The sequence below is a fragment of the Hirundo rustica genome, chromosome 3, assembly GCF_015227805.2.
Source record: "Hirundo rustica isolate bHirRus1 chromosome 3, bHirRus1.pri.v3, whole genome shotgun sequence".
In the NCBI taxonomy this organism is placed as follows: domain Eukaryota; kingdom Metazoa; phylum Chordata; class Aves; order Passeriformes; family Hirundinidae; genus Hirundo; species Hirundo rustica.
In genome coordinates this window covers 65,069,205-65,084,453 of record NC_053452.1, presented here as the reverse complement: position 1 = coordinate 65,084,453, position 15,249 = coordinate 65,069,205, and the positions used below count along the sequence as shown (strand labels likewise).

General features: G+C 39.8%; 1 protein-coding gene across 2 annotated transcripts; it reads left to right on the top strand.

Moving 5' to 3' along the window:
- Positions 1-1,358: 1,358 nt before the first annotated feature.
- On the top strand, positions 1,359-10,800 carry GJA1 (gap junction protein alpha 1). 2 transcript variants are annotated; one of them, XM_040058044.2, is made up of 2 exons: positions 1,359-1,722; positions 7,719-10,800. In XM_040058044.2, exon 2 carries the CDS (start codon positions 7,731-7,733, stop codon positions 8,874-8,876), a length of 1,146 nt encoding a protein of 381 aa, XP_039913978.1. In that variant the 5' UTR covers positions 1,359-1,722; positions 7,719-7,730; the 3' UTR covers positions 8,877-10,800. The 2 variants fall into 2 exon arrangements, with proteins under 2 accessions (XP_039913978.1, XP_039913977.1); XM_040058043.2 differs by having other exon boundaries at positions 1,466-1,722; positions 7,715-10,800.
- Positions 10,801-15,249: the final 4,449 nt, after the last annotated feature.

Genomic DNA, 15,249 nt, shown 5'->3' with positions numbered 1-15,249 from the left:
GGAAAGTCAAAACTAGCAAACTAACAGCCACTATTAAAGGAAAGAGAGGAAACTGAGCAAACAGTTGTCTCCGTCTGCAGCTGGAAGAAGGGGAATGGAAGGGGTGCATTGCAGTGTACTAGCTCTTTTTGTGAAACAGGAGGCAGTGTGGGCTGCTATTAACTGCTCCAGAGCAAGAACCAGGATGGGTGTGTTTAGCTCCTTGCTTCAAAGCTCCCTGATGAGTATATTTCTACAAAGATCTTGTCTTACTTCTCTGGAGAGGTCTGGATGAAAAAACAGTAGGGAAGAGCTGTGAAAAATAAGCAGTAATATCTAGGTTGTGCTGAAGGGTGTAACTTTCATTATTTCAAAAATAAACTATAAAGAGGACCTTTACGTAGGAATAGCTCCATACCCATTAATGAACTTCTCTCCTTCAAAGAGCAAGAAGTGCTTATCCATGCTACTGAGCCCAGAAATAGCTTTGAGAATTACATGAGCTGAAACCCATGTGAGCCTGGTAAAACCCAAATTGTGAAACTTCATGGAAGGACTATCTGACCAGGAACACTTCTAGAGAAGCTCGTAAGAAGTCCCACAGAACAGCTAATACTCCATGACATGAACAAGGACAAGATCAATTCCTAGTGATGTTTGAACTCCATGTGTGAGGAGCTTGACATAGAGAAATAAATTAATCTCTGTTCTACAGACAAGGCATTTTTCAAGGAGCAAAGCCAAACTAGTTTTGTTCCAATTGCATAGATCAGTTTTGAAGCGTGATTTTATTCTGTAGAATGTGTTCAAAAATCATCAAGAACGTTTCTCACTATTGAAGCCTGATTCTCTGTACTGTGCTTTATTTTCTGAAGTTTCCTGGAAAGAGTTTCCTGGAATGTGAGATCGTTTCTTCATTTCTCCCGTGGGACAGATACACGCACACATGCACACACAAATAATAGTAAAAAAATATGTGATGTGTATCTCCCGTGGAAACAAACAGGCTGCCCCTGCTGTGTACTTTCATGTGTGCACGTAAAGGAAATTGACCCCAGTAAACAAGGCTGCGTTCACAACAAAAAAAAGTAGAGAGGGCTTGGGAGGGCTTCCTCTCCTGAGCGGTGACTGGGAGACAGCAGCCGCAGCATGCAGAAGGTCCGCGCTGGTTACGCATTATTGCCTTTCACTGCGTTTCTGCCTTTCCCTGCGGTGAAACTCCTGGCGCACACCAGAGAGCCGACTTGTTGCATCTGTCTCCGGCGAGCCCAGATCCGGTCACCGTGCCACCCAGGTGTCCCAGTGACCGGGGGCTGTGTGGCGGCTGCTGACTGCCCGCGTATTTGTTTTGTTAAATCAGCAAGAGTTCCCTGCTCTCCGACTTTCCGCGGGCTGTTTTTTTGCTGTGCCTTCAATCCTCTCCCTCCTCCTCCCCCAGCTCCGTGCTCTCCGCCCGCAGAGCGCCCCTCCTCCCGGGCTGCGTCCCCTCCCTCTCCCCTCCTCTCGCAGTCAGAGGCTAGAAAAGTTAAAAGCTCTCCCAGTGTTCCAAGTTAGAAAAAACTTTTACGAGGTATCAGCACTTTTCTTTCATTAGTGGGGAAGGAAGGAAGGATGAAAAATACGAAACAGCAGTAGACTTTTAAAGTTTAAATAGACAGGTCTGAGTGCCTGAACGTGCTCTTCCATTTTAGTTTAACCCTCCAAAGAAGTACTCTGATCCATTTTCACTGCTGATCAGCAAGGGTAAGTTGCAAGCTTTTCATCATTTTGTGTAGCCTTTTTTTTTTTTTTTTTTTTTTTTTCTTCTTTCTTTCTTTTCTTTTCTTTTCTTTTCTTTTTCCTTTTTCTTCCTCCCGCCCTAAGAATTCTGCGTTACTGCGTTGAGGGTTGAACTTGTATAAAAACACACATCTCTAAACAGCGTAGATTCTCTTAAAGTGCTAAGTTCCAACTTGCAGGAATCCTTTGCTTTCTTTTGTCACATTTCTATACATTTCTAGAAGTGCTACAGTTCTACAACTTGTAACCTTGTTCAGCCGAAGGAGTGACTGCGGCGAAGTTGTGAGTGCCGGGCTGAGCTGCGGATTTGTTGCTGCAACAAGCGTTCTCTCCCCTCCACTGCTCTCTGGGCTAACTCAGCTCCTTTAAAGAGAGAGCCGAGGTGCGATTCACTCTCCTCTGCTGTATCAAAATTGCATCAGTAGTTATTAACAGGGGAACCTTGCCTTGAATTCGTCCCATTCCTTCCCCACACGTTTTGCTTTCATATGGAAATCCTGATTGATGCCTGATAGTTTGAACAGAGCAAGCTTCTTAATTAGATGCCTTGTTAAATGCTGCAGCTACTGAAGTGGCGATTTTCACGTGGTCTTCCTGATAAGTTTTTTTTTTTCCCTTTTCTTTTAAAATAGATGTGATAAAATCCAGACACGGGTTATGGATTTTTAACCTGGTTTGTATATAGTTACTCTGTTTTAGCAACCTCAGTGAGGGATTTTAGAGTAGGAATGTGGGATATCATGATATGCCTTACCACGTTGGCAAGTCTTGGGTAGATATAAATGAAAGTTTCTAGGAAGGACTGTACATAATCCACATATGACACATCCCCTGTATAATACCTCAAAGACTTAATTGTTAAAATGCAGAGGAAAAAAAAACTTGAGCAGCATCTCTTGGAGAACTAAAAACCTTTTCATATTGCGAGACTTGGAGCGATTCCTCATAGCAGTTGTTGCCTGCTGCTCGCCAGTAGTTAAAAAGCAGCACGAGGAAGGAGAAAAAAGAGCCTTCAGCTGAAAGACAGATGAAGCAGACAGTCTCTCTTATCGAGTAACACACGAACAAGAATATTGTGTGCTTATATGTGTCCTCATATTTTGCCTTGAGATAACCAGCAAGCCTCATGAAGCAGCATATTTCCTCTGAGGATTTCTTCTCGTTTTTGTACGTGATACTTATGACAAAAACCCTGGTAATGGGCACTAAATGGGGTATGGACACCTTTTGCCTGATGTCCCTGTGCATGTGCGCGCGTGTGTGTGCGCGCCTGTAGGGAGTGAGTCCAGAGGGCTTGCGTGAAGCTTTCATCCTGCCATTTTTAACATCTGCACAGCACACTACGCGGCAGAATTTAAGCCTCTAGTCTTTGGGATGTTTACTGAAGTGTTTCCTTGAGAAACTTCAAAGCCAAACACTGGCACTGACCCATGATACCTAACAAGCATTCGAATGGGAGAAAGGCAAGGAGCAGGCTGGGATCAGGAGAGGGAAGAGAGACGGACACAAGGGGTTTGATTTGCGCCATAAAGCTGAATGCTTATACACACAGGAGCGCAGACAGATTCAACACTCTAAAGTTATCTCAGCTCTCATATTATGAAAGCACAAGAGATTAATTTTATTTGTCTTTGCAATGAACCAGGGCCAAGGATTCCTGTGGGTATGGGGAAGGTTAGAGGACGTTGAGCAATGCCTCTGTTTCATTAGATACATTGCTCTCTTTCCCCCAATCTCTGGTATCTTCTTTCCATGTTACTCACTGAATTTGTCTTATGTAGAGGCACCGGGGCTGTTGTTTGTGTCATTTGTGTATTTAGACATCCAGATTTCAAGATCCTCAAGCAGGAGCATCAGAGGTCCTGAGGCCCTCAGGGAATTCAGCGTTCCTTCCCTTAATTCCAAATTGAGTCAGGAGAGACATGAATCTGAGCATTAACACAGAGGTTAGACCTGACTTGTACAACTAGAGAACGTCTAAGAAAGTGCTTACAGTTGCTTTTGCAAGTATGCTTTAAAATTAAATTAGGTGTGGATGGTACAAATGGGAGAGGCAGAGGCTGTGGGGTAGATCTGGTAGTGACTGACTGTCAGCAGTACTGGGAGACAAAGGGAAAAACACGGTTGTGACACTTTAAATTCTAGTTACTGCAACCATTTTGTGCATAACCTTTGTCCAGTGGATGAAATGAACTGAAGCTCATCTGCAGACCTATATATGAACTACACCTTCTCATTGGAATGTCTGCAAGACATTTGCTTATTTTTACAAGATTTTGGAAAGCTAGCCTCCCCTGTTCCAACAGGTCCAAACCCAATGAGTTGTACATCTCAGCTGCTTTCTCTGTGATGTTATTTTTGGGAACTGCTCAAGCTGATTTATGTTCAGGGTCCAGAGCCTTCTCTTTTGTTGTCTAGGTGTGTATGAGCACAAATAAAAAGATAGAAAAAGTTGGAAAGCCAAAGCTTTGGCCTGTTTCCCAATTACTTCATCTGTACAATGCCATTTTAGAACCAACTCTAACCCTTGCTGCTCTTCCATCCACAAGCATGCGACCTTCTAACACAGTAGTCAGACCTAGGACATTACAACAGCACTAAGTTTGCATTATTCTTCTTGGAAAATATGAACCAGATGACATGATGAATGCTGTCCATAAAAAATAGTTCTAGAATTTCTTAATTGTGGCTTTAAAATCAAATATCTTATATATGCGGTCATCCTAAACCCATGCAGATGAATGCTGTCAGATCTCCTGCTGCTCTATGGATTTTTTTTCCCCTGCCTTTACCCACACACAGTAGGACCTGGAAGAAATCCATCTTTTAAAGACTGCTATATTTTAATGCTAGGCCAGCATTAGTCTGCCTCAGAGAAGGTTATAATCCTGTAAAGTATTAATCAGTAGGAACTCATGAAATGCACGTACTCATCATCAGCCATATCCTTAAACTCCTGGAGTTCTGAATTTGTATCAATTGAACAGGCCAGCCTGTGTCATTCAGGGGACTCATTTAAGGTATTTGGAAGTGTTAAGCTAAAGTCCAGAACACTAAAGAGCTATTTTTAAACGTCGTCTGCCGACCATTTCAAACTACTTACAAAGCTAGAATACCTAAGTACCCGTTTGATACAAAACCTCTTTTTATACCTGGTAAACAGATTTGTAATCAGTTAATAAAACTGGTCTTCAGTGCCCTGAAAGTAAACAAGTTAGATCCGATGAATGAATTTTCCCTACAACAAAGCAAAGTACTGTGTTTCATAAAGCAGTGGAATCCACTTAAGAAAAGGAGTAATATATTTGTGCCACCACAAGGTTATCTGATTAACAGTACAATGTTTTGAATTGATGTGGAGTTTTTTATCACTGGCAAAGGCTAGCATGTAACTGATCTCTTTTTCAAAAAGTTGCTTTTCAGAACTATGTATGAGTAATTCAAGCATGGAATGTTTCCTCCTGGAGTTTATATTGCCAGCGGACACAAATGAAACTTAGCAATTTTGCATGCTGAAGCAAATTAAAAAAATAGGTAGTAAATTCTCCAAATATTGCAGGTGTGGGATTAAGTAGGTCAAAACTGAAGTAAATCATATGACATTAATGAACCAGAGAGAAGTGTAATTAGAAAACAAACAACACATAACTGCCTAGAAATAACATATCCTCTGTTTTCTTAATCAGGCTTTCAATCTGAAATAACATTTAGACTGTAAAAAGCTATGTTGAGTCTGAGGAAAGTCTGTTAACCCAATAGTTTCTAGTCACTGGAAAGCTGACTAATTAAATCAATAAGCTGTTACTTGAAAAAGGCTCTTTCTGTCCACTTGCACTTCTAGGACATGGAGCAAATAGCTTGCCTTTAAAACAAACTTCACGTGTTGTATAGTTACAGGCTGTTCTCTGTTTTAACAATCCCTGCCTGAGGAGGAACGTGGTCACATTTCATTCCAGCCTTTCCAGGGACCTCCACACTTCTCTGCCTGACTCCTTCCCTGCCTCTCCAGCCCAAAAAGAAAAAACTCACTTTTTCTGGGAAGGATGAAAGTTGAGGATGGCTGAGGGGATGTGTCAGAGACAAACATGTTCTATGTGCTCCTCCCGGCAAAGGCTTCCAGTTTCAAAAGTTTGAAGTAAGCCTGATCCTTTGATGAGGCTTCATCCATGAGAAAAGCTAATTATATGAGGAAGGGTCAGCAGGCTGCAGTGGCTGAACTTCAGATCCAGCTGATTTGGCAGATGGAGGAAATTGCCCTGGGATATTTTTCAGGGGTTCAAAGGTAATTGGCAACTCAGAGCTATCAGAGCGCTTACTTTAAACACTCATCTCCCATTACTCTCTCAGACTCAGTGGCAGGAATAGTGTGTTTTTATTTGGCATCTATTGTTATGTTTGAGTTTGCCAGATTTATAATTTTGTGTTCCCAGTGACTCACCACTTCTTGAAAGCAAGTCTCCTTGGTGTTAAAATTTCCTATTTTATGAAATATCCAAAAAGCGTGTATTCTATAAATGACCTTCACTAGGGAATATATCCATAATGCAGTGGGGAGGAAATCATTTGGACATTATCAAAACTGTTAATACCAGGAAGGGATTACTCAGCATCCATGGAACAAATATCTATGCCCAGCAGCCTTCACAGTAAAAGGTAAACTTCACAATTATTTTTCCTTTTAAGTTCCTGATTTCATGTGATTTCATGCTTTTTCATTTTGGGCAAGTAAAAATGTAAGTTTTTATTAGATCGCCATTCTCCAGTTGATAAAAATCTATAGTGAAATTTGTATTTCCTAGGAATCTAGAACATCAAGCAAACGATCTAATTTCTTTTCAGTAATCCTGTGTATTTCCAGATATCCTGAGAAGCTGCCTGTGTCCCAGAAACATGCACTTTAAAACTGAAGTCGGGAAAGACACTTTAAACTTGCAGTGTTCAGCATTTGGAATGCAAACTGCAAGCCAGGAGTTTCCTTACAAACAGAGCATATTTACCTTTTTCTTCTTGCTAAATCTTTTCCTTTCACAACAAAGAAGGAATTTAAATACAAAAAAGATGCAAATACAAACTTGAAACGCCAATGAATTAAGAAAATCACAGATAAACAGGAAACCAGTTCCTCCAATATGGTGACACAATCTTAGCTGTGTTTCATGTATTTACTCTTTTTCGTTCCTTCATAAAACAATAGGTAAAGTGATGCAAATGCTAATGTGTAAGCTTAATTTAGACAACAAACAATTTTTTGAAGTTGAATAAAGTATAAACTTGGCATCATTAGGAACTACACTCTTAAATGTATTATGTGCTATGAAGTGATAGCCAGGAGCTCAGTTTAATATTGATGTGTAGGAAAAAGTGTGTGTATTTTGCAAAGGTAGAATTTTAAGTATGCAACCCTAATGTTAACTTAAGATAACCTATTGTATTTAGGTTATACTGTGGTTTGCTTTTTTAGCATCTGAAAAAGTGAATATAAATGTTACATTGGATCAATCCACGCTGAAACTGAGAAATCTTTCATATATTCCTAGCATATTTAGGCAGTGCTACTACTTAGTTCCACACCCTGCCTCAGCTGTATGTCTTGGCTGTTTTTTCACCTGAGGCAGGTGTAGGTCATTGAACTGAGGCTGCCATCAAGGAATCTGAGTCAACCACAGTGATCACTGAGAGTTATCATGGGCTTCCTGAAAACTGGAGTGAAATTAGGAACTTTATCGTTTGTGATCTGAGACATTATATGTTACTTTCTCTTTTCAGTTTCTCTGACTTCCCACTTCATCTGCACACTAACTAAAACTCCAGTTTGTCTTCAGATTGTGTAAAGTACATAAATTACAGCAAATCTGACACCACTGCTCTATTAGCATTGATCAGTGATTTAGTGTATCAAAGGTACTAAAGTTTGAACTTAACCCTTGCTATTTTTTTCCTTTGTCTCCTTGTTTAGCTAGAAGCCTGTGAAGATGGGTGATTGGAGTGCCTTGGGAAAACTTCTTGACAAAGTTCAAGCCTATTCTACTGCAGGAGGGAAAGTGTGGCTGTCTGTCCTCTTCATTTTCCGAATCTTGCTGTTGGGAACAGCAGTCGAATCTGCCTGGGGAGATGAACAGTCTGCATTTCGGTGTAACACTCAACAGCCTGGTTGTGAGAATGTCTGCTATGACAAGTCCTTTCCCATCTCCCATGTACGCTTTTGGGTTCTACAGATCATATTTGTGTCTGTACCTACCCTTTTGTACCTCGCACATGTGTTCTACGTAATGAGGAAAGAAGAGAAGCTGAACAAAAGAGAAGAAGAGCTTAAGGTAGTCGCAAATGATGGTGTGAATGTGGATATGCATCTCAAGCAAATAGAAATTAAGAAATTTAAGTATGGGATTGAAGAGCATGGCAAAGTGAAGATGCGTGGGGGACTGCTCCGTACTTATATCATCAGCATCCTGTTTAAATCTGTCTTCGAGGTGGCTTTCTTGCTGATACAGTGGTACATTTATGGGTTTAGCCTGAATGCCATCTACACCTGTGAGCGTGACCCATGCCCACACAGAGTGGACTGTTTCCTCTCCCGTCCAACTGAGAAAACCATCTTCATCCTCTTCATGCTGGTGGTGTCCTTGGTGTCTCTTGCCTTGAACATCATTGAGCTTTTTTACGTGTTCTTCAAGGGTGTCAAGGATCGTGTGAAAGGGAAAACCGACCCCTACTCCCACAGCGGTGCCATGAGCCCTTCCAAGGACTGTGGCTCCCCCAAATATGCTTATTACAATGGCTGCTCGTCCCCTACCGCCCCCTTGTCTCCCATGTCTCCCCCAGGGTACAAGCTTGTTACTGGAGACAGGAACAATTCCTCCTGTCGTAACTACAATAAGCAAGCCAGCGAACAAAACTGGGCCAACTACAGTGCAGAGCAGAACAGAATGGGGCAGGCTGGCAGCACCATCTCCAACTCGCACGCCCAGCCCTTCGACTTCTCCGATGAGCACCAGAACACGAAAAAGCTGGCATCAGGACATGAGCTGCAGCCCCTCACCATTGTGGACCAGAGGCCTCCCAGCAGAGCCAGCAGCCGGGCCAGCAGCAGGCCTCGACCTGATGACCTGGAGATCTAAGCTTCTTGATGCAGTACTTGCTCAACTATGAAACGACGTGCGTTGGAAGATGCCGTCAGTGCTGATCTTGTTCCAGTGGAGGTGGTACTTAACAGTCTCAAGCAGGAGATTTTAACAATCATTAAAAAGAAAAGCAAAACAAACAAGCAAACAAACTTTTAAAATACTTGCTGGTTCTTTGGGGGGTGTGGGGTTGGTGTGGGGTGGTACAGTACACATTGATATTTAATGTAGCTGGTTTAAAGAATTTAAATACTAAAAAAAAAAAAAGAGGAAAAAAGGTAGTACTAAGGTAAAGGGCTGTTTTTCTAGAAAGGCTGTAAATATCTGAGTGTATGCGTATGTGTGTACTATCATGTTTGTTTCTAAAGAATCTTCTGTAATACTAAAACCCAATAATAACTGAACTCACATTTGTCAGGGTGAAGTGCTACCTGAAGATGAAAATATTTTTCCTATTCAACATGCAAAAAAGTCCAGGATTGCCTCTGACCATTTCCCTGTCAAGAACATTCCACTCTTAGAAAGTGCACTTTGAAGGTAAACTTTCCTACATGGTCCTCTGGGTTGTTGGAAGGCTCCTGTGAGGACAATGTACAGTCTTTGAGTCATTCAATTCAAATTTCAGGCATGGCCCACCAAGAAATACTTTGGTCACCTGTTCTTCCAGCCCTTCATGCAGGTGTATTTTGTGATGTGCGTAAATGGGATGGCTCCACACATTGCTGTGGAAACAGCAATGACACAGTCTTGCCCACAGCAATACTTGTGTCCTGATACTTATGTAGAGCCTCTTTAGTATTATATAAAACACAATTTGCTGCCACTTGCAGATTTAAGCATCGAGACAAGCAAGTAACTGCCTTTAGTGAATTTTATCACACCTTTATGTGTACGAAGGGTGTAGGTATGTGTGTGGATGTGGAGGTAAAGGTAGGCACAAAACACCCTCAGAAGCATAGGCTGAGAAATAAACGCACACAGGTTACTTGCAGTTGACACTTTCTCATGGATGTTGTGAAGATGTGGGCCACTATGGTGTTTACATTCTCTGGTTCCTTCAATGTAAGTGAAGCACACGTTGTTATATTTTTTTTAATTCTATAAAATATTTCCATGTATCCTAAATGGATGCTCTTTTAAAAATAAAAATAAAAAAAATCGAAAGGGCCTAATCCTGGATGTCTTGCTCTGGAAAATCTCTCTTTAAAGTTGTTGGGAGTTTTGCCTCAACAAATCTGCAGGATCAAGCCCAAAATGTAGCGAACCATGTTCTTGCTGGCGTGAATGATTTTCTTTTGTAGAAGTTAGGGGTGGAAAAGACCCATTAGGTCATCTAGCCGATCTCCCTGATAGATAATAATGATGCTTGAATGATAGAAGTTGTAGTACTGTAAGCAAGCTTTAGTCTTTTATGTGAGAAACTTAGAAGAAGTGCTTTGTGCTGGATTAATAATAAAATATGCCTAAATGGCTTTTGCAGTAACTGGTATTTTTCTTGTTCTAAATATTCACATTTACTGAACTGCAATGTCCATTGAGTTTGACAGTTAGGTCTTTCTAGATAGCTCTAGCAATTTTAGTGTTTACAGTTAGATTATGTTTGAAATGCAAGTGAAGTTGAAAGGATTTTTTAAGAGTACAATTCTAGCTAATTTATTTGAAATATATGCTAAAGAAATCTACCAGTTTCTTCAAACGCATAGCCTCTTAGCTGAACACAGGTTGACCAAGGAAATACATAGCTTGGTTTCATTTTGCAGCAACACAAATAAATTGTTTCATTTAATACATTATATTAATTTGTTTGACATTCCATGTTAAACTACTGTTGTCTTCAACTTCATTGCATGTATGCAACCATAGTTTGTCAGATCATGTTGTCTGGAGAACATTAGTCAATAAAGTTTTAATTTAGTATAAATACATTTTCTAATTGTCTTTTACTGTTTCATATGTCCATATATATCTTTAGTTACAGTCTGATAATCCAAACTCATTCCTCCCTTGTTCATTTTTCCCCAGTCACTCTGCATTTCAGAAACATCCTTTATTTAATCCATCTGGATTTGCTTTGAACTGAAATTCCACAGGGCCACATTCAGACACCCTCACAACTAGAAAAACAAGCATTGTCTCTGCCACTCCTGAAAAATAGTAATGCTCGGTATGAACAAATCTTACCAGGATTCTCAGAAAATGTATATTTATTTGAAAATTATTGTAAAAATGACAGTACTAAGAGATTGTCACAAATTTTTTCAAGCAATTTTTATATAAGGCTTAGATTTAAAATTATGAAATCATTGCATCTTGTTTACATTTCCCCACGTCATCAGATTGCTCAAGTGACAGTCAGTTTCAATTTCTGAAATTAAAACCTCATTTCTTCAAACTCGATAGGAGAAAGGTACTGATTTTGATAAGGCTTGGATTTTGCATATTGCCTCTCTCCCTTTACCCTTTAAGTCTCCATCATTTATAAAGTCATACAGTGCTCAGCTTTTCAGCATTGGACTCAAGATATAAGGTGGTTCAGCTCCTTTTTTTATTTGAAAAATCAAAATATAATGGTCATGTGATTATCATAAAAGCTTTTAGTTTCAAATTTGTTTGTTATTTTATGTCCAAATTCTTCCCCTTCTTATTAGTGAAGATGGGGGGAAAGCAGGGCAGTAGTAGTGGATTTACAGCTCTGAGAGATACTGCAAAAGTATCAGCATAAGGAATGACTCCTTAAAGTTTTCCTTAAATAATAACAATGAGTCATATTTAAGCTGGCTTGTCCTAGTTCGTCTGTACAAACGGAAGGGCATTCCAAACATTTTATAAGGATCATGCCCTTGGAAAGGTGGACACTGACACTGGCTCACCCTGAGATAAAATGTAGTCTCTCCTAGACAGGCTGATTGTCAGGTATGCCCCATGGGGCTTCTTGGACAACTGAAAGAATTTAGTGCTTCAGTGCCAAGGCTCTCGAGTGATTTTTTTAGTGGTAATGCATGTGTGTGCATGTGTAGGGTAGATATCCCAGAGGCCATTTCTCCCACTTAGATTTATTTCTGTGGACAGCATTTATTATACACTTCAAAGTCATCATAATTTTGTGTGCCATTCATCTAGTTCTTTAGGCTCTTTCTCCCAGTGCATCCTGCAGCAGCATTTGCTTTGTCTACAGATGACACAAAATAAGCTGTGATACAATGCTAGCAAACACTTCTCAGCATTTGTAGAAAGATATGTCAGATATTGATTTCAAAGCAGAAAAGATGAAAAAATGCAGTCTCTGAAGGTAGTTAAAACAAAAACATAAAACCCAAATTCACATTCTGTTTATTATTTTAAAATTATTTTTATGTTTCGTATACCAGTATTTTGGAAAAAGTAAATCATCTCAAGGCCTCCACCCTGTACCAGTAATTTGAAGTGTTTGTAAAGAGTAAAGTTAAAAGGAAAAGTTGCAGACAGCCTAAAATCTATATGCATATCATGTAATTTCAAGATGTTTTAAATACAGCGAGCACACACTGAAGATTCTTTCCTAATTTAGAAAGTCAATTTCCATATTTAAAGTAGAAACTACAGTAATAGTTTGGGAACCGGAACAAATTATGTGAGCATACCTGTCTCACCCACTGAAATCCATCATTTTTAAGCAATGCTCTTGTGTCACTGGTCCAGAACCACACCTCCGAAATCTGTCTGCAGCACTCCTGTGCTACTCAGCAGTAGCTCACTGGTTCAGCTGTGCACTGCCACCATGCTGCCTTTCCCTTGGACTTCACTAAAGCTTGTTATTGATTAGAAACAGAGAAAAAAAGTAGTGATGTAAGGAGTAGAGTTTTTCAAGTCAGATATAGGAGTTCTGAAGTTACCTTGACTGGTTAATCCAGAGTTCTGAGTATGTCAGATCATAACCTCCTCTGGTTTTCAAGGTGTCTGTTTCTATTCTGCTGAGAGAGAACTACTTTTAATTCTTCTTGTAATTCCTCCATGATTACCACTGTTCCCTTTTCAAGAATTTAAACAAAATAGAGAAGGAAATAGAAATTATCTTCCTTCTGTAGAATTTTTCCTTTCTATTTACTCCTAATCCAAACCTAGCAGAACTGAGCTTTCTACTGAGCTTGACATACATTTTTTTAATGTGCTGTATTATTCAAATAGTCAGATTTACCATAATCTCTTTGAAGATATCTTGACTTCTCATGCTTCTCCAGCCATTTGCAGTTAGATCTGCCAAAGGACTCAGATGACAGAGGTGGGGTGGATGGCCCTTGAGGATTTTTCTGGCAAAAATCCAGTCCTTTGATGATACAGAGCTACTCCTTATACTACTTTCATTCCTACTATCGACACAGACAATAAGGTCAGAAATATAAATCATGTCTGAGAAATCACTACCTAGATGTATTATCTGCCTCAGTTGCATGAAATTATTTGAGTGTTCTTGTCCTCCATTTTATTTTAACTTATTCTAACATAATGGCTTCAGAAACATGGGGCTGTAAAATCAGCTCTGCAAAGAGATGACTTCCTTTCCCTGACTTAAATCATGTGCTTTTGACTGTGCCCAAGGATATATTCACACCCGGACTCTGCCAGCCCTGGAAAAGTGTGTCAGATGTAAATTACATGATGCTAGCACATCACTAGATTCAAACAGGAAGAGCTTATTTATCCCTGTTCCCATTTAAAAGGTATTTTGATAGACACAAAGGAATAACAAAAAAAAAAAAAAAAAAAAAAAAAAAAAAAAAAAAAAAAAAGCTTGTCTTAAGCTTAAAATTTCCTAATCTGGAGCACTACCAAAGACCCTATGAAGCAATATAGATGATGTGGAAGTAAACATGTTGAGCATTATCAATGGATACCAAGAATATAAACAGTTTAAATAGATCCAGCTGGTCAGTTACGTGGTAAAACCAGCCTCCTCTAAAATGACTGCCCTCACTTTTTCCACCTGGTAGCCAAAATGCTGCATCCCACTTCCTAGCTTTCTGGAATTAGCAATGCAAAGGCACCTTGGACAAAAGCAGACATATTTTTACAGTGATGGTTTTGCATTAGCGCCTTGTAGGTGCTGGAGAAGCTGAGTGCTGGGAGCTGGAGGCAGAGAATCTGGGACAGCCTGTACTGGGTTAGCAATACACTGTCGGGGGAGTCACTGGTGAAAAGTGATGGCTTTTGGGGGATTGTGGCCTCTCCCATCACTTAAAAAGGTCTCTGCTGCTGTGTTGAGGAAATTTGCGTAACAAAATGAGACATGTGAGCTTAGACCAGTATAAAAGGGAAAATGCTCAGACATTTAAATTGCTCCTTGAAACAAACCTCAACCACAGTGACATGCTTCCCATTAGAACTGACAGAAAATGCTCACATGAGTTCCAGGATTTCAGTCATTTAAATCAATGCTAAAATTCTTTTCAACATCAAACATAAACAGATTGGACCCAGAAAGATATATTATGACACTTAATTTTCATTTATGTAACTGTAGGGGGAAAGCTGATGAGTATAAGCTACAAAGTCTTGGATGGTGACTACTTAAATATGTGTAATCATACTATTTCCTCATGCTATATTTTACTGTAACTTGCTCTAGAAGCAAATTTATGAAAAGTAGTCTAAAGTTTTATGTTTTTCAAAAAGAGACATGAATTCTGTAAATGTAATGAAGTATATTTACATGATACCCATGTCAAATTTATGTAGGATTATATAAGGGAGTGTGGGGTAATATATAACATGCATTTAACTCTTCTGGGTTTGGCAGCTGGGGAGTAAAGTCTGAACTTTGTCTCTCCTCATCCTCATCCTCATCTCCTCATCCTTAGAAAGTTTTTCATGTCTGAAACACCCGAGCAGTTTCTCTGGAGCTTTGCTTGGGCATCCTTCTCCCTCTCCTTGTTTTTCCATCTATAGTATAAAAGTTCCATACTGGAAAACAGAAGCGGCCCCAAAAATATAAATAAACACAATCACAGCTGATAACAAAGCATTGCAATCAGAGAATATGTAGTAGTTCTCTTTTGCATGTCTGCAACTAACTCAATAGGAGAGCAAGATGGAAAATAGTTTAAGGCATTAGAAAACCCTCTGGATACTTTAGCATCTGAAAACCACTGGTCCTTGCTGAAACAGGCTTTTTCAGTCTCAGCTTCTGCTGAGTCACAGTTTTTGCCTTTGAAGGCCGAAGTACCTTGGCTCAAAATTGAGGCTGTTCTGGAAAAGTTCAGATCTTCCCTAATTACCATATTTGCATGCTGTTCTCAGTAGTATTTACATATAATAGGACATCCTCCACAGGAAGGCTTCTTCAAAACACAGGCTCTGCTTACACTTTGAATTTCCCTATTCAAAGGGGAATATT